This window comes from Nothoprocta perdicaria, unplaced genomic scaffold (genome assembly GCF_003342845.1).
Source record: "Nothoprocta perdicaria isolate Ctin4 unplaced genomic scaffold, notPer1 scaffold_12, whole genome shotgun sequence".
Taxonomy (NCBI): Eukaryota; Metazoa; Chordata; class Aves; order Tinamiformes; family Tinamidae; genus Nothoprocta; species Nothoprocta perdicaria.
This window is the reverse complement of record NW_020454316.1, coordinates 3,108,208-3,124,808: the sequence shown is the minus strand read 5'-3', so window position 1 is coordinate 3,124,808 and position 16,601 is coordinate 3,108,208. Positions and strand designations below refer to the sequence as shown.

Sequence of the window (16,601 nt, the reverse complement as noted above, 5' to 3'; positions counted from 1 at the left end):
GCAGCGGCACCGCGGGCAGCACCATGACGGCGAACGGCACCGCGGAGCCGGTGCAGATCCAGTTCGGCCTCATCAACTGCAGCAACAAGTACCTGACGGCCGAGGCGTTCGGCTTCAAGGTGAACGCGTCGGCCGCCAGCATGAAGAAGAAGCAGATCTGGACGCTGGAGCAGGACGGCGAGGACTCGAGCGCCGTGCTGCTCAAGAGCCACCTGGGCCGCTACCTGGCGGCCGACAAGGACGGGCGCGTGAGCTGCGACAGCGAGGAGCCGGGCCCCGACTGCCGCTTCCTCGTGGTGGCCCACGGCGACGGGCGCTGGTCGCTGCAGTCGGAGCCGCACCGGCGCTTCTTCGGCGGCACCGAGGACCGCCTGAGCTGCTTCGCGCCCGCCGTGTCGCCCGCCGAGAAGTGGAGCGTGCACCTGGCCATGCACCCGCAGGCCAACCTCTACAGCCTGGCCCGCAAGCGCTACGCGCACCTGGGCCCGCGGCGCGACGAGCTCGCCGTGGACCGCGACGTGCCGTGGGGCGTGGACGCGCTCATCACGCTGCTCTTCGTGGAGCAGCGCTACAGCCTGCAGAGCTGCGACCACCGCCTGCTGCGCAGCGACGGGCGCCTCGTGCCCGCCGCCGAGCCCGGCACCGCCTTCACCCTCGAGTTCCGCTGCGGAAAGGTGGCCTTCCGCGACGGCGAGGGCCGCTACCTGGCGCCCTCGGGGCCCAGCGGCACCCTCAAGGCCGGCAAGAGCGCCAAGGTGGGCAAGGACGAGCTCTTCGCCCTGGAGCAGAGCTGCCCGCAGGTCGTGCTGCGCGCCGGCAACGACAGGAACGTGTCCACCCGGCAAGGTAAGGGCTGGTGGCCCCCGTGGGGGCTCTGCGGTGCCGCCCCCCGAGCCGCTCCAGCGTCCTCTGCATCCCCCCGGCATCGCCAGCCTGGGGGTGCCTCCCAGCCGGCATCCCCCTGGCATCGCCATCCCTGCATCCCGCGGCATTGCCCCCCTGCATCCTTCCAATGTTGCCCCCCTGCACTCCCTGGCATCAGACCCGGGCTGAGACCCCCCATCCTCCCCGTGTCCCGCGTGGGCACAGCCCCGCGTGCGCGTCTGGCGGCGCCTCCTCCATCCCCCCATCCCTGCAGCATCCCCCCCGCCGCGTGGCTTCCCGGCCTCGCTCCCTGCATCCCTGCAGCGCCGCCCCATCGGGCTCGTCCCGCTCCCCGGGGTGCCCCCGGCCGGTCCCCAAGGCGCCCCCCATGGACGGTCCCCGGGGGACGGGGAGGGGGCGCAGGGCGATGGGGGGAGGGGGCTGGCGCCTCGCGAGCCCCGCGCAACAAAAGCCGCCGCGCGCCCCCCCCCGCGCAGCCCTCGAGAGCAGCGCCGTGATTGACACGTCCCCCCCGCGCCCCCAGCCCCCGGGGACATTGCGGGTGTCCCGTGCGTGGCCCTGCCCCCGGGGGCGCGCGGATCCGCGTGGAAAACGCGCCCCACGCTATTCCCTCCACGGCGGGCCCGGCTTTGTGCAGGGCGCCCGCGTGGCCCGGCACGCGGAGCACAAAGCGCGGCCCGCCCGCCTGCCGCCCCGACACCTTCCGCGGGGTTCTGGGGGGAGCAGAGACCCCCCGCTTGCTGGAAAGAGGCTCCTCGGAAGCCCCCGGAGCCCCGGGGGGCGCCGCTGGCGGCGGGGGCCGCGGGGGGCCGCGCTGCAGCCGCGCGCGGGTCGCTGCACGCCGGGCGCGGGAGCCGCACGGGCACGTCCCGCTGCCGGCCCGCGCCCGCCCGAGCCCCGCCGAGCTGGGTGTTATATAAATATATAATGCATTTTATAGATGATATCCCTAGGCTGCAGCTTTGCCTCCATTTGCATCCAGGCGGCTTGCTGCAGCGGTTTCATTGCCTCTCCCGCCCCTTTCTGGGAGGAAAGCGGGCGCTGCAAATTAGTATCTTAAAATAAAACGTAATTGTGGGTACGGCCGGCGGGGGGGAAAATCCACCCGGCGTCGGGGACTGCGACAGCCCTTTGTCCCCTGCCCGGGGCGGGGGCCGCCGGGGGCTGCAGCGCGGGCTGGGGACCCGCAGCTTTGTGCGAATCGGCGGCGCTGCCCGGATGTCTGGGGGGAGGGAGGAAGAGGAGGGAGGTGGGGGATGAAATCTCCCCAGCAACAGGGGTCTGGGCTGGCCAGGCCCTGGCCAAGACAAATAGAGCAGCTGGGAGGTGTGAACGCGGCGGGCAGGGGGTGCAGCCCTGGAGCGGCTGGAACAGGGGGGGCTGCAGCCGCTTCCCACCCTCCCCATGCAGTGAAACCCGCACCCGGCTGCACCCTGCACGGCCGAGCTGGGCTGCGGGAGGGGGGATTGCACCCCTGCACCCCCCTATAATTAATCCTGAAGCAGGGGGTGGGGGCTGCCGTTTCCACCCGCTGCATCGTGGCCCTTGCAGCCTGGGGCAGCAGCCTGGTCCCCGGCCGCGCTGTCCCACACGCCACCCAGGCGCTTTGTCCCAAGGTTAATGAGGAGCCAGCCTGAAAACAGCCGGCGGCGGGAGGCGGCCCCGCATCCCCGCGGCTGATAAATGCATGGAGAGCTCAGCAAAGGGACACGGAGCCACGGTGCTCCCGGTGCCCAGCTCCTGTGCCACCTCCCATGCCCCTGGGGCCGCTCGGCCAGGCCTTGGGTGCAGCCGGGGGGGTTCTCTGCAATATTCTCTGCAAAGGGATTTACTGGTGCTGAGGAGAGCGGCTGTCCCCGTGCAGGCAGCCCTGGGTGTCCCTGGGCTTCTCAGAGCTGGATCCCGTCCAAGCTGGGGGACCGGGATGTCCCAGGGTGCCGAGTCAGCGCTTGGCTTTGTGCCTCCTCCCGGGCTCCGGCTCAGCCGCTGGCCCCGTGTCCCTCTGCACGTGGGGAGCTGCCCGTGGCGCCTCCTGCATTGGGCCACAGGAGGACGGTGCCGCGGGGACTTGTCCCCAAGGAGGCTCGGGCCTCGCGGAGCACCGGGTGATGGGCACCCCAGTGCAGCGGGGTGGAGGGCGAGTCCTCAGCGCCCGCGACTCGGGCTCAGCCCAACCTCGATTTGGGCTCAGCCCAACCTCGCGGTCGAACCCCGGGGCGGCGCCGAGCGGGACGCTCCCGTGCTCCAACAAAGGCCCTTTGTGGGCGCGGGGTCTGCGTCGGCCCCGGCTCTTCCCGCGCTGCCGGGAGCGGGCGGAGAGGAGCAGGCGGAGGCCGCGGGGCCTCGCAGCGAGGGGCTGTGGGCAGGGGGGTCCCACCGCTGCCCCCAGCCCCCTCTGTCCCGGCCACCTTTGTCCCCTCGTGGCAGCGACACGGGGCGAAATGCAGCCACAGCAGGAGAGGGTGCTGGGCTGGTCCCCTCCTGGGGTGTGGAGATACCATGAAAACATAGGAAACCTGTAAGAAAAGGGTTATGGATTTTCCTAGAAGCCAATGGAAAGCTTTCTTTTCCTCAAAATGGTGCTGGAGTTTGCTCTGCAGCGGGCGCAGGATGCAGCTGCAGCTGCAAGGCGGGCCGAGCTCGCCTGCCCGCGCTGCTGCTCCCTGCTCACCCAGGCCCGTGTCTTTGGGCCACAACGCGTCTTTTTGGAGCCCCTGGACTCCGCACGGTCGCAGTGGGAAGCGCCCGCCCCTGTCGGCGTCTCGCTTGGCTCCTGAACCCAGACTCATGCAAAGGCGGCTGCCAGATCCCACGCCGTGTTGCAACTGCCTCCGTCAACCCCGTCCTTCCCGCTGCCAGCAGGAAGGATGTGGAGAACGAGCTGCCTCCCGTATCCCGCTTGATCCTTTGCCTGGCGGATGCTCTGTGGGGACCTGTCCGGCGAGCCGGCCCTGCCAGGAGCTGCGCCCGCTCCCAGCGGGAATTTCCCCGGGGTGACGGTGCGGAGCCGGACACATCCCCGGCTGCAGGAGGGGCTCGGAGGAAGCGAGAGCCGCCGCGGCTCCGGCTCCCGCGCCAGCTCCTGCTCCGCTCGCTCCCTTTGAAGCCGCCTCCGTCGCATTCCTTTCCGCTGAGTCGGCGTAACCCAACCCGCGCGGGCCGGGGAGGGGGTGGCAGGAGACCCCCCTGGAGCCCTGCAGGCAGCGCCGCATCCCTGCCCCGGGGCTCTGCTCCGCTCCAGGCACCCGCGCTGCCTCCCTGCTGCTCCCGGGCATCCATCCCAGGCTCCGGTGGCATCCCGGCCCGCTCAGCGCCTCTGTCTCTAAGCCCGTGGCACAAGCCAGTGCAGAGCGCTCCCCTTCTGGCCCCTCTTAGCCCCTCTCTCGCTGCCGCTGCCCCATGGCGAGGGGCGCAGGGCTCCAGCCCCCTTGGCACAGATGTGACCCGGGGGTTGCAGCTCTTTGGGCAGCTCTTTGCACCTGGGCAGCCGCAGGAGGTGGCAAATGCAAACTAGAAGGCAGCCCGAATGAGCCCTGTTATTGCAAAGGTGGGAGGACAGCTCCAGCTCAGGTGGGGAGATAAGATTAGGGACAACAAAGCGCAGCCTTCAAAGCCTCCCCGGGCCGGGGGCACCTATGCAAAGCGCTGCCCGGGCCGGGCCCGCAGGCTGCGCCCGTGGGGCTGCGCTCCCGAATGCGGATGCGCTTGGAGACGCGGATCCGGATCCGCTGGGTGGGCGGCTCTGACGCAGCGCGCCGGGGTGGTGGGGACAGGGTTTCCATTTCGAAGTGTGATAACGCAGCCTATCTAGTCAAATGTTCCCACTGGAAAGGTGCTAGTTGCCTCTGTGGAAGCTCGGCTCCTTCCCAAGCGAGCAGGGAGGACCCGCTCATGGATTCATGGTGCAAAAGGGCTGCAAGCTCCCAAACCTGCAGCGCCTGCTGCATCTCGCAGCGCCTGCGCTTGCAGCGGAGGAGAAAGCGGCGCAGTGGCAGCAGGGCCGGCGTGGGGACAAGGGCCCGGGCGGGAGGGGACCCGGGAGACTCGCAGCGGCCCCGGGGTGCTTTAAAGCAGAGCTTGTAGCCGCCGCGCGCTGCAGGAGCCGCAGGGCAGCCCGGGGGAGGGAGCCCGCCCGGGGAGCCCCCAGGCAGCGGCTGCCCCGGCCCCCCGCGCCCCTCACTGCCGCCCCCGCAGGGATGGACCTCTCGGCCAACCAGGACGAGGAGGGCGACCAGGAGACCTACCAGCTGGAGATCAACAAGGACACCAAGAAATGCGCCTTCCGCACCTACACCGGCAAGTACTGGACGCTCACCTCCAACGGGGGCATCCAGTCCACGGCCTCCACAAAGTGAGTGCCGGGGTTCGCGGCGGGGACCGGCCGCGTTGGGGACCATGGGGGAGCGGAGGGGTTGGGAGCAGCCACCCCATTCCCGGGATGGCGTTCCCGGGGGTACAGGGATTTCCCAGACACTTGCCCCGGGATGCTTCCCTGCAGGAAGACGCGGTGCCTGGAAAGGCGGCGCTCAGCCCGGGCTTGTCCCGGGAGGCTCGGGAATTCCCTCGGGTCACATTGTGCTTCCCGGGACGCCGGGCTCGGCAAAACGCTCGCCCTGCGGTCAGACCCGGCTGTGGGAGTGACGCCGGCACAAATCCCAACACGAATCCCAACACGAATTCCAACACGCGTCCCGCTTCCCTCCCCACTGCTGCCAACGCTGTGCCGGCCGTGATGGGATAGTCCCCGCAGCCTCGCCTGGCTTTGGAGGATAATCCCAACAAGTCCCCAAAGCCCCGGTGCAGTTTGGCTCTTTGGAGCACGCCGGGGCACAGGCGGTGATGCCCTGTGGATCCGGAGCATCCGGAGCGCCCCTGCGGTGCCGCTGAGCGCCCCGCTCGCTGTCCCCCAGGAACGCCAGCTGCTACTTCGACATCGAGTGGCGCGACAAGCGCATCACCCTCAAAGCGGCCAACGGCAAGTACGTGACGGCCAAGAAGAACGGGCAGCTGGCGGCCTCCATGGAGGCGGCAGGTAAGGACATCGCGGCCTTGGGGACCCCCGGGGCCCCCCTTGCTCTGCTGGGCGCCGAGCGGCGTCCTCGGTGCGCGGGCTCCGCTCACGGGCGCCGTGCCGCGCGCAGGCGACACCGAGCACTTCGTGATGAAGCTCATCAACCGGCCCATCATCGTGCTGCGCGGCGAGCACGGCTTCATCGGCTGCCGCAAGGTCACCGGCACCCTCGACTCCAACCGCTCCTCCTACGACGTCTTCCAGCTGGAGTTCAACGACGGCGCCTACAACATCAAGGGTAAGGCCGGCGAGGGCACGAGGGGCTTCGCGTGGGGGGACATTTCTTAATAGTGCCCCTCTGGGGTGCTACGAGACGAGACCCCCTGGATTCCCCTCTGCTCCTGCCTTGACTTGGCCCCACGCTGCTCCCCATCCCGGGAGCATCCCCGGGAGCATCCCCGGCTGTCCCGGGAGCTCACGGGGGCCGCGCGCTCTCCCCGCAGATGCCACCGGCAAGTACTGGATGGTGGGGAGCGAGTCGTCCGTGACCAGCAGCAGCGACTCCCCCGTGGACTTCTTTTTCGAGTTCTGCGACTATAACAAAGTGGCCATCAAGATCAACGGCAAATACCTGAAGGGCGACCACGCCGGCGTCCTCAAGGCCTCGGCCGACGCCATCGACGCCTCCACCCTCTGGGAATATTAATGCACTTTAGGTTCCTCCCGTTGCCAACTCTCCTCCCCTCCCCATCCCTCTGGGTCCCTCCTCCCCGTACACGGATTCCGGCCCGGCTTGTCCTTCCCTCGAGCTCGCTGAGAACTGGAAACGCTGGCGCGGAGCCACGCGGAGCAGCCCGGGGGTTTGTAGAGGGCTCTGCCCGCCGCCTCCCTCCCCGGGAGCGCCGCTGCCCGCTGGTTTTGCCCCTTCCCCTGTCCTGCCCAAGGGAACACGGTCACTTCCCGCCTGCCACCTCCGCGCTGGCACCGTCGGGGCCGCCCTGCACGAGCATCCCGGGGGGCCGGACCCGCTCCCGCTGCCCACGGACGGCAGCTCCTCGCCCCTCTGCGCTTGGCGGATCTTCCCGTCCCCACCGAGGCGGCCGCACATATCAAAGTGTCCCCGGGACGGGGCTGGCACGTGCTGGCCAACGTCCTCTCCATAGGGCCTGTGTCCCGTTCATCTCCTGGAGCCCCGCGCTCCTTTTGAGCCATCTCGTCCCTCTGTCCCCGTCCGCATGTCCCACTGCTGCCGGAGCATCTCGGAGCCCGTGTGGGGTCCCCGTCCCCAGGGCCCCTCCACGGAAAGGGAGCGGAGCCGCCGGGGAGCCCGGGCAGCGCGCGGCGCCGCGACCTCCCCCGGGCAGCAGCTGGAAGCAAAACCTGCAGATTTGGGTTTACAGGACAGAACACGTCGCAGCAAAACTTTGCACAGTGCTAGTTGCTCAGTGCTCTTTCTCCCCCCTTTTCCCTTCTCCTCTCAAAAGCTACTGGAAGGGCGATGGTGGCCACGGAGCGCCCGGCACCGCGTCGCCCCTCGCTCCCCCCGGGCTCGGCCGGGACGGGGCGGCTGCTTCGGCAGCATCATCTCATCCCTACTGGAAGCAGAAAAGAAAAGAACGACCAAAACAGTGTTTTTGTTAGTCCTCGCTTTCTCCGTGCTCCCCACGGCGCTGTGTTCCCCGCTGTTGTCTGTGACGGGCCGCGCGCGACGCCGGGCGCTGCCCGCGCCTGCTCCAGGGTGTGGAAAGGCGCTTTATCCTTCGGGATATTCCGGCATGGGGGTGGGTGGGATTCGCTCCCTGCCGCATCCGAGGCTTCATCCCGGCCGGCGCCGCCGGCCTCGACACCCGCGGGGGCTCCTGGGCCTTAACGCCGCCGCGGGGACGGTGCTTCGCTCGGGGCACGGCCGCGGCCGGACGGTTCCCCCGTCCCGCTCACAACACCGGCCTCCGCCTCCGATCCGGGCCGGGCTCCGGCCGCTTCCCGAAGGGACGAGCGCCTTGGTGAAACCCCGCGGCCCTCGGCCCCTCCGCGCGCCTCCCTCCGTGTAACTCCCGCCCCGGCTCCCTCCGTGTCACCCCAGGTCGAGAATTCCTCCTGTCTCCTCTTTTATCGGGTGTCGTGACTCTCTGGAAACATCTCACTCCTAAGTTTTGGGGGTTTGGGGTTTTTTTTTGTCTTTTTTTTTTAAGTTTTTTTTTTTTTTTTTTTTTTTGTAAGTGCCATTTGTATAACTTAAAAATAGCTTCAAATGGAGAAAGATGAATAAAAACCTGCATTCGGATACGAGAGCCTCCCGCGTGCTTTGTCAGCCCTCGTGGGGGGCTCGGCCGCGCGGAGCAGCCAGCGCGACGGGGACACGGGGCGCTCCGGGACCTGGGGACCCTGGGGACGGCTGTGGGGCCCCGAGGGGGCAGAGGCAGGGTGGTTGCTGCACCGCGTGGGCTCAGACCTCAACGCACCACATAAACCCTCCCTGGGGAACCAGGGTGTGCAGGGAGCCACATGGACAGCTCCGGTGACACAGGACGGACCAGGAGGACCCAGCGCTGGGAGCACCTTGACCCCAACCATGGCCAGGCAGCTCCTGCCATCCCTCCCTCACCTTCCTCCTGCTCCTTGTCCTTCCTCCGGCTCCTTGTCCTTCTTCCTGCTCTTCCTCCAGCTCCTTGTCCTTCCTCCTACTCTTCCTCCTCCTCACACCTCTCTCATCAGCAATAGGAGGCACCTGGCCACGCACTCGGGGCCCTGCAGTTTCCACCTGGGGCCACTCCACCCGCTCTCCCCAACCCCAGGACTCCCCGCCCAGGGAAACGGCCCGGATTTCAATTCCATTCCTCCCAGGAGCAGCTGCCTGCGACATCCCAGGCCTCAAAGGCGGCTGCGTGTCCCCCAGATCCAGTGAAGGGGGGAAACGGGGCAGCGCGGGGACCCCCGCGTCCTCCCTCGTCCCATTCACTGCTGCCTTTGCTCCTAGTTCCAGTTTTAGGGCATGAGCAACTGGGGCCAGCAGCCACATCTGGGCATCCAGATGGAGCTTAGGGAAAAAATAATAATAAAAATTTGCTGTTTAAGCTTTTGGGGCTGAAAAGTGCTGGAGCAGCCCCGCACCCAACGTGTCCACCCATCCCTGCAACCCCCAAGCTGCCAAGACCCATTTCCCTCCTTTTTTAAGACCTGAGGAATGCACAGTCTGTATTTATCATCAGTCCCGCAAAGAGGAAAGCCCCACATCCCTTCCCCCTCCTTGGAAATAATAAAAAAAATCCTTCTACAGTCCTGGTTTCCATTTAAAAGAGCAACTGGGAACCATTTTCTGTTCCACTCAGTTTTTCCTCAAAAGCATTTGGAATGCATTAAGCTTTTACAGGAGGGTCAAATGTTTTTGCCTTGCAGCTCTCAGGGTTTGCGAGCGCTGAGGCTGCGACCTGGCAAAGCCCGTGGCCGCGGTCCCCAACACGCGGAGCTGAAAGCCAGAGTGCACAAATTTATTTACAAAAAAAATTCAAATTACAATATAATACAAGGAACTTTTTACACACGGAATATTAGAACGGCTTACTACCAGAAGGTAAAGAAAAATATTATTTTTAATAAACCACCTATTTATTTTTGGCTATTGTTATACAAAGTTGCAGAACATGCACATCTTTACAGGGTTTCTTTTAATATAATGTTTTTGCTAAGTGCAAATACTAGGTTTCTCTCTCCACCTTTAAGGCAAGTAAAACGGGACACTGCAATTAAACCACGTCCAGTACCTGCTGGGAGAGCTACCGGGCACCGCAGCCGCCTGCGTCGGGCACGGGCTCTGAGTCGGGCTTGCAGGGCAGGCTGAGCCTAAACGTGGGTTTCTCTCCCCACTGGGTTTCTTTAACCATCGACACGAACCCACCTGGTCTCGGAGCCCTGTGCGGCTGCAAGGAGCTGATTCCAGCCAAGGCTTGGGATGATTTGATGATTTTGGGTGTTTCCGCGGCGCGGGGACAAGCTCAGGGATTTGCCAGGGATCCGGGAAAGGTCTCTCCCTTCCAGCTCCGCAGCATCCCGCATGGAAGGGCTGCTCCGGACCCACCTTCCACGTGGGCTCCACAGGAACCTGCTGGCGGCTCTACCTGCTGCTCCTTCCCTCTGCCCAGCTCCCACAGCTCCCCATCTCCAGCCACACACACCCACAGCTCCAGTTGCGCTGTGGTTTTTACCCTCAGCAATGTGGGGCTGCTGCCCATCCCAACGGGATGCGGCTCTTCCTGCCCGGAGCTCCCGCAGCACCGGCCCAACGCGGCCTCTCCAGGAGTTCCCGCTGCAGGGGCAGCTTCTCCCTCTCTCCTCCTCCATCGGGAGGCCAAACCCGGCTCATTCCCATCGCAGCTCCGGGCAAAATCCCTGCCCGCCCTTGGGGCCGGGCTCTTACCACCCCCCAATCCCAAATGGGTCCCTCCTGCTCTCGGCTCCCCCAGGAAGCAGCTGACATCAGGCAGGATTTAAACCTGGCTCAACCCCAGCTGAGCCGCGAGAAGCCACCTCGGTCCCCAGGCTACTTCCAGAAATAAATTAAAAAGGAAAAAAAAAAATAGCAGCAAGTGAATAACCACCTGGTTATTAATGCTAGAGACAGCGGGGAGCTGGAAGCGACGGCTTTGCGGCCGCCCGGCGCGTCCCCTCCCTTGGGGACAGTCCCAGGACGGGAGCATCACTTGCCTAAGGCCGGGCGGAGGTTACGGAGCGCTGCGAGCCGCGGGGCCTGGACACGAGCCCCGGCACGGGGGCTTTACCTGAAACACAAGCAGACCCGTCGGCCAGACGGGGGTTAATGCTTAAAAAAAAGGGAAAAACGCAGGGGAGGCGGCGGGCAGGGAGGAGCGGGATGCAGCACAGGCTGGACCCTGCCCCGCTGCACTGGTGAGACCCCCAGCAGCTCTGCCGGGAGGCTTCTCCCTCAGGCATTCCTCTTCCCAAGGGCTGCGCAGCCAGCAGGGACGCGGTGCGGAAAGGGCTCCGCAGGGACGCTCTGCTCCCAGGCCCGGCGCTTCCTGCGAGCTCATGCAGCACTTCCACCCCCTGCTTCTTCCCAGGAAGCTTCTTCCCAAATCCTCGCTTCCTCAGCCCAGCAACACTCACGTTTGCCTTTTGACACGGTGCCTGGAAGCCAGCTAAGCCGAAACACACGTTTCCTGAAGTTATTAAAAGCAGAGGAAGCAGCCGGCTTCCGAGCGCCCGAGACGGCAGCCGCCCCGGCCCTTTCTGCGACGCCTCCCCCAGCGCTCTGAGGGCTCCTGGCACAAACAGGAGGGGATTTGGGATGCCCAGATCAGAACAAACCTAAGGCCACGTTTTGGAAGTTGCGAGACACCCATCTTTGGGAAAAAAAAAGAATTTCAGTTCCCCAAAGGTAAGGTGCCCGAGTCTTCTGCTACTTCTGAAAGCCCTGAGACAGAACATGGCTCTGGGCCGACTACGCTGATCTGAGCGGTCAGGTACTTCTGCATCTCCTGACTCCCCTTGCAGGGCAGTACGATGTCACATGTGCTGAATTTAGCTGTTTCAACACTTCTTTCTTGCTGGGAAATGGCAACAGGGACACAAGAAAACATGTAGCTATCACATCTCTGAACCCCAGCCCCACGCTGCTTCCCAGCAGCCAAGTCCTGGTATTTTGTTTCTGAAGGTCTCGCTTGGATTGCAGGTCTCCCCTGCCTTGCTCAAGGGCCTTCACCACGTGGCAGCTGCTCTAGCTGAGAGGAAAGCAGGATTTTGGGAAACCCCTGTGCTCACCAACACGGCTTTCCTGGACGCTCTTCGTCAACCCCAAACCTCTGGACGTCCAACACAGGAGAAGACTCTTGGAAAAGCAGCCCCAGGCCCTGCTCCAGCACAGGCCGAAACGCTGGGTTGCAAAGGTTGAGGGAAGCTACAGACACGGGCGCGGGGCCGTGTGAGGCAGAGCGGTGCCCCTGGCAGCTGGCAGGGGGGAGCACCCAAAGCAGGGAGAGGGCCGGGAGCGCAGGGTGGCTCTGTCCCGCAGCACCCAGCGCTCCTCGGACCGCGTCAGAAGCGGTGCCGAGGCTGGGGGCCAAAGTGCATGGGCAAGTTGTGCTCCAGCTGGACGTTGATTTGGGGGAAATCGTAGTTCACCCTCATGTTGGGCAAGGGGGGCACGTAGGGGGCAGGGATGGGGCCGATGTTGAGGGGAATGTTGTTGTACATGGGCCGGACGGGAGGCAGCGGGAAGGGAGGGTGCACGAACGGGTACGGGGGCATTCGGGGCTGATGGAGGTTCTGAGGAACGGGCCTGGGGATGACTTCAATTCTCTGGATCTTCTCCACGGGCTTTTCCACAGGAGGGCCGATCCGCTTGAAACTGTTCTCTGCAGAGGGAAGAAAGCAAAGAAACAGTCATCCCACAAGCAAAACTCTCCAAGCTTGGCCTACGGTCTCAAGCTTGCTAGAGGCACCATCCCCTTCTCCAGCACACGCCATGTGGCACCTCCACCTGCCTTCGTACCCCTGGCTTTGCTGCCCCTTCCTCCTCCTCGCCAGGGCTGGGGCCGGGCTGGCTCCTTTCAGCAGCACAAACGGGGAGCAAATCCTGCTCCTGCAAAAGGCTGCGGTGCCCCTTGTACGCCCCGGTCCCCCACCACAAGGCACAGAGCTTAGGCTGCCCTTGGCCAAGTGGAGAGGAGACCCAGCCCTGCTCATCCCCAACACCCCCGGACGGGCACCAACAAGCGGCCAGGCCTTGGGAAGGAGCCAACGGAGACCCTGAGGTGCCTCCTGAGCCGGGAACCCTCTGCTCTCCCGTCACCTTAACCTGTTCTTTAATCGCAGGTAAAGATTAGGACTTACCTCCATTCTTCTTTCTTTGCTCCTCTTCAGCCTCTTTCTGAATCTCTTGGATTATCTTCTCATCGTCTTCCTAAGATTAAAAGGTGGATAAAAAGTCAGTGGGGTCACTTCTGCCACAGTTTCCGGTCTCTTATCCTTGCTGCTGGCTTTTCAGCATGTGTTTGTCCACCTCTTGTGCCCTCCCCACCCAGAAGTAAATTGGGCCAAATAGTTCCCTTTGGGGTTGACCAATATTCAGGAAAAAGGCAAAGCTACAATAAGGAGCTGCAGCAAAAGTAACTTGCACAGAGCCAGGCATACTGCACGGCTAGGAGGCTTAGATCAGCTTTCCAGGAGATCAGTGCTAAAATTCATTGACTTGAGAGAAACCAGAGAGCAGCAACCCAGCTCCGCCCAGCCAAAGGGCTGCTGGAGAGCTGTTAATCTTTTAAATGGCAATTGTGTATTAAATATTTACACTGTGCTAGCACTTGGAGAGTTTTTGGCCCAATAGCGGGAATTAACACAACTTAAATCCTGGCTCTAGTCGCTAAACGGTGCTGTAACGAGGCCATTTAGATCTTATCTGTAACTTTGAGGAGGACATAAATCCCAACATGTTTTTCTTAATGTCCATCTAGAATACTAAAAATATTCAAACCTGCTGCTCAAAGAGAACTCAAGGGCAAGCCAGGACCCACCAGCATCCTCCAGGCCCTCTTCATCCTCTGCATTTTCATTCAGCCCAAGCTGGCAACAGCTGGGCCAAACAGCACAGGCAGCCTTAGGTGGCTGAAGGCATCTCCAGAGCTTGCATTTACACTTCCTTTTGCTAGATCAAGGGAGCAGGATGGACAAAAACAGGCTTGCAAGATGTCCATGCAAGTCCTGAGCCGGAAAAGCACACCTGGGAAGATGGCCCTGGGCATCAACCATCCACAGGTCTCAAAATCCATACCAAAAGTCATTCCAGCTTTGGCATGAAGCCAGAGAACTGCTTGTGTTTCCCCATCACCTGCCCGTTCCCAAGAATGGCTATGGAAATAAGTTTCTTTGCTGCAGGACACAACAGCTTGCAGGGTAGCACAGACTGAACCCAGTAACTAAAAGCACAATTCCCAGTGCCAGGCGGATGCTTTTGCTGGCCACACGCACATGGATGGCAAAGTGTCTTTGTAAGGCTGCATTTGCTGCTTGGTGTCCACTGGGATGAAACTCTACCTGGCGTTGTCTGCAAATCAAGGAAAAAAGCCTCCTGGACAGCGTCTGCACCCTGGATGGGAACGAGGGCCGAGAACAGGAGCTGCTCTGCGACACCCAACACTTGCACGGAGCTGCAAGCGCTCACCTGCACACGCAGGAGCATTTGGTTTGCTCCAAGCAGCTCATGTGCAAGCACCGAGGCGGGAACGGCGGGAAATTCCAATCCCCAGGAACCTCCCAGTGCACAAGCCTCTGCCTCGGTTTTATTCATCCCATTTCCAAGGATTGCCAAAAGCGGTAAATTTCTTCCTGAGCGCTCTCAACGTGGAAAATATCCTCCGTTTCGAAGAGGGCCCTGGGACTCGCTTATGAAATAGGCTCCATGCGCTGCGGACGTTATTTCAAGCCTATCCAGCTTCCCACTTGCAATCTCCCGGTCTCGCACATGTCTAGCGGCACGGCCTGGGAAGCCTGTGCAGACACCCCCTCCTCCCCCAGCAGATAAGGTTTCCCTGGGCGACCGCCGTTATCTTAATCTGCACAAAGCCCTCAAAGTCAACACTTCCCTCTCCTTGATTCTTCCTCGAGTCCACGGTTAAAATTAAAGACTTTCCAGCACGTGCTTTTCCCCTTCCCCAACAGCCTCCATCCACGGGCTGTTAATTACAGCCTATCTCCATAAAAAGTGCTCAGGAATGGCTCTTCTGAGCCCATGCAGGATTTCTAATTACCCTCCAAGTATCACGTTGCTGGTTTGCCTGGCTGCAGAACAGGCGACCCGGGCGCCTGTTGCGCTCCCCGGGCGCCTGTTGCGCTCAGCAACAGGCAACCGAACACCCCGCAGGTCCCTGCTCTCGATGGGTGGCCCAAAGCTTTCAAGTCCCCCCCACCAGTTGTATTTTTTTCAGGATAGTTGAGAGGGGGAACAGAAATAGCCACCTCTCTCACGTTATTTCCACTCGATGGAAAAAATGCACTTGCATTTATTATTACTGTGTTTTTTTTAAGCTATAAAACAGTCCCAAGGGTGCCCTGACTTCATCTCCGCAGCTCTCAACGTGATGTCCATCTTAATATAAAAATAAAATTGCATTGTCCTACGCAAAAATCAAAGCCTGGCATTAAATTTGGCAAGTCATCAACGCAGCTCAATACCAGCACGACTCAGGAAAGATCCACGACTAGCTGGAATTAAAAAGTTGGTGACACAGGCAAATAGAAGGGCAATTTTAGGACATATTCACGAGCAAAAGCTGATGCCACAAGTTCTGGCTCTTACATATTGCACTGCTACAGGTCAGATTTGCAAATTAAGAAGTCTCTGCGCTGCAAACGCTCACCAGGTACAACCGGGATATTCTTGCATTGAAGACCTAGTATTTTGAGAAGCAAAGACTGCTTTCCGAGCCCAAAGTGATTAGGAGACACACAGAGAGATAACAGCTGAAGCCTTCCCCAGGCAAAGCAGCTGCAGCAGGACTGCAGCTTTCACTGGTGTCCTTGTGGCTGGTGGTTGTGGCAGGAAACCACGGAACGTCACTCGGAGCAGAGGCTTCACCAGAGCCTGCAGAGCCTCCGTGTCCGCCTTCCCGAGGGGTCCAAGTCCTTTAGTGAAGGGTTGCAATTTTAACAGCCCGTCCACAGGCTGGGTGGATTGAGGGGATCCTTCCTGTCAAGCGAGCAGACACGTTCCTGCCAGCTGCCTGTCTATGGAAAAAAGAAAGGGGGAAAAAAAACAGCCGTAACCCCCTAAATCCCCCGGAAGCATCGGTCCTGGCCACACTGCCCATGTCCCCAGGCAAGGAGGTGACCTGGTCCCCTTCCTACAAGGGGCAGCACAGGGCACCATGGCATCAAGATGCTTCCCACGGGATTGCAGGAGCGGGAGGGGGCCACACGCTGAATCCCGAGGAGAAGCCAGGGATGGATCCACGTTCCTTATCCACACGTGCCGTGAACAAGCTGACTCAAGGCTGCCTTTCCAACAGCACCAGGGGACCATGCTTGCCCCAAGGCAGACAGCGAGATGCTCCTTGCAGCTCCACTCCACATCCCAGGAGCCGAGAGAGATGCACGTGCCCCAGGAATGGCTGGAACATGGAATGGCCCTTAGCTGACCGCTCTTCCCTCGCGATCCAAGGATTGCAAAAGGATCTGGTTACATCTCAGGGTCCAGAAGGGTGTGGGGTTTTTTCCCCCCTTTTTTTTCCCTCCTCCTTTCAGCCATCTCCCATTGAATTCAGGGAATGCGGAGAGCGCGGAGCCAATCGGAGGCGGCGGGTGGCTCTTCCCGGCTCGCGCTCCGCGGCCGGATTCAACACGGAGCCGGCTCCGTTGCTAAGCGAGCCAGGCACCTTTCCCTGCGGGGAGCAGGAGGCAAATCCCAGCGTGGCTCACGGACAGCGGGCGGCCCTCGGGAAGGAGCAGCAGGAGAAGAGGGAGCTCAAATAAACCCTCCATTGCCCGGAACAAAAAGCCATCAATAAAGCTTCCCAAAGCTCTCCGTTTACCTATTAGGTTTCTTGGCATCTTCCTTAATTATTAAGTGTTCCAGGAGAAGGGCTGCCGGCCTCCTGGAAGAGGGGGAACAAGGGACATGGCAGCTATTCCGGACAAGGGCTCTTGCCTTCGTCAATGCCTCCCCCTTCCCAGATTTTATTGCTCCTTTTTTCCCCAT

At 61.9% G+C, this 16,601-nt stretch overlaps 2 protein-coding genes across 2 annotated transcripts in view; one reads left to right on the top strand and one right to left on the bottom strand.

The window, feature by feature from the left end:
- Positions 1-6: 6 nt before the first annotated feature.
- Positions 7-6,623, top strand: FSCN1 (fascin actin-bundling protein 1). The gene is made up of 5 exons (XM_026054203.1): positions 7-846; positions 5,080-5,236; positions 5,796-5,917; positions 6,027-6,194; positions 6,400-6,623. Exons 1-5 carry the CDS (start codon positions 24-26, stop codon positions 6,600-6,602), a joined length of 1,473 nt encoding a protein of 490 aa, XP_025909988.1. The 5' UTR covers positions 7-23; the 3' UTR covers positions 6,603-6,623.
- Positions 6,624-9,370: 2,747 nt separating this feature from the next.
- Positions 9,371-16,601, bottom strand: part of RNF216 (ring finger protein 216) — a 63,557-nt gene continuing 56,326 nt past the window's right edge. Inside the window, exons 17-18 of the mRNA XM_026054072.1 lie at positions 12,743-12,812; positions 9,371-12,264 (exon numbers count right to left, since the gene is read on the bottom strand). Of these exons, the coding sequence (XP_025909857.1) occupies positions 11,945-12,264; positions 12,743-12,812 (390 nt within the window). The 3' untranslated portion in view covers positions 9,371-11,944. The remainder of the gene's footprint in view (positions 12,265-12,742; positions 12,813-16,601) is intronic.

Coding starts and splice junctions, on each gene's coding strand:
- FSCN1 (XM_026054203.1), top strand. CDS start 24: ATGACGGCGAACGGCACCGCGGAGCCGGTGCAGATCCAGTTCGGCCTC. Junction 5,918..6,026: donor GGCCTCCATGGAGGCGGCAG/GTAAGGACATCG, acceptor TGCCGCGCGCAG/GCGACACCGAGCACTTCGTG. Junction 6,195..6,399: donor CGGCGCCTACAACATCAAGG/GTAAGGCCGGCG, acceptor CTCTCCCCGCAG/ATGCCACCGGCAAGTACTGG.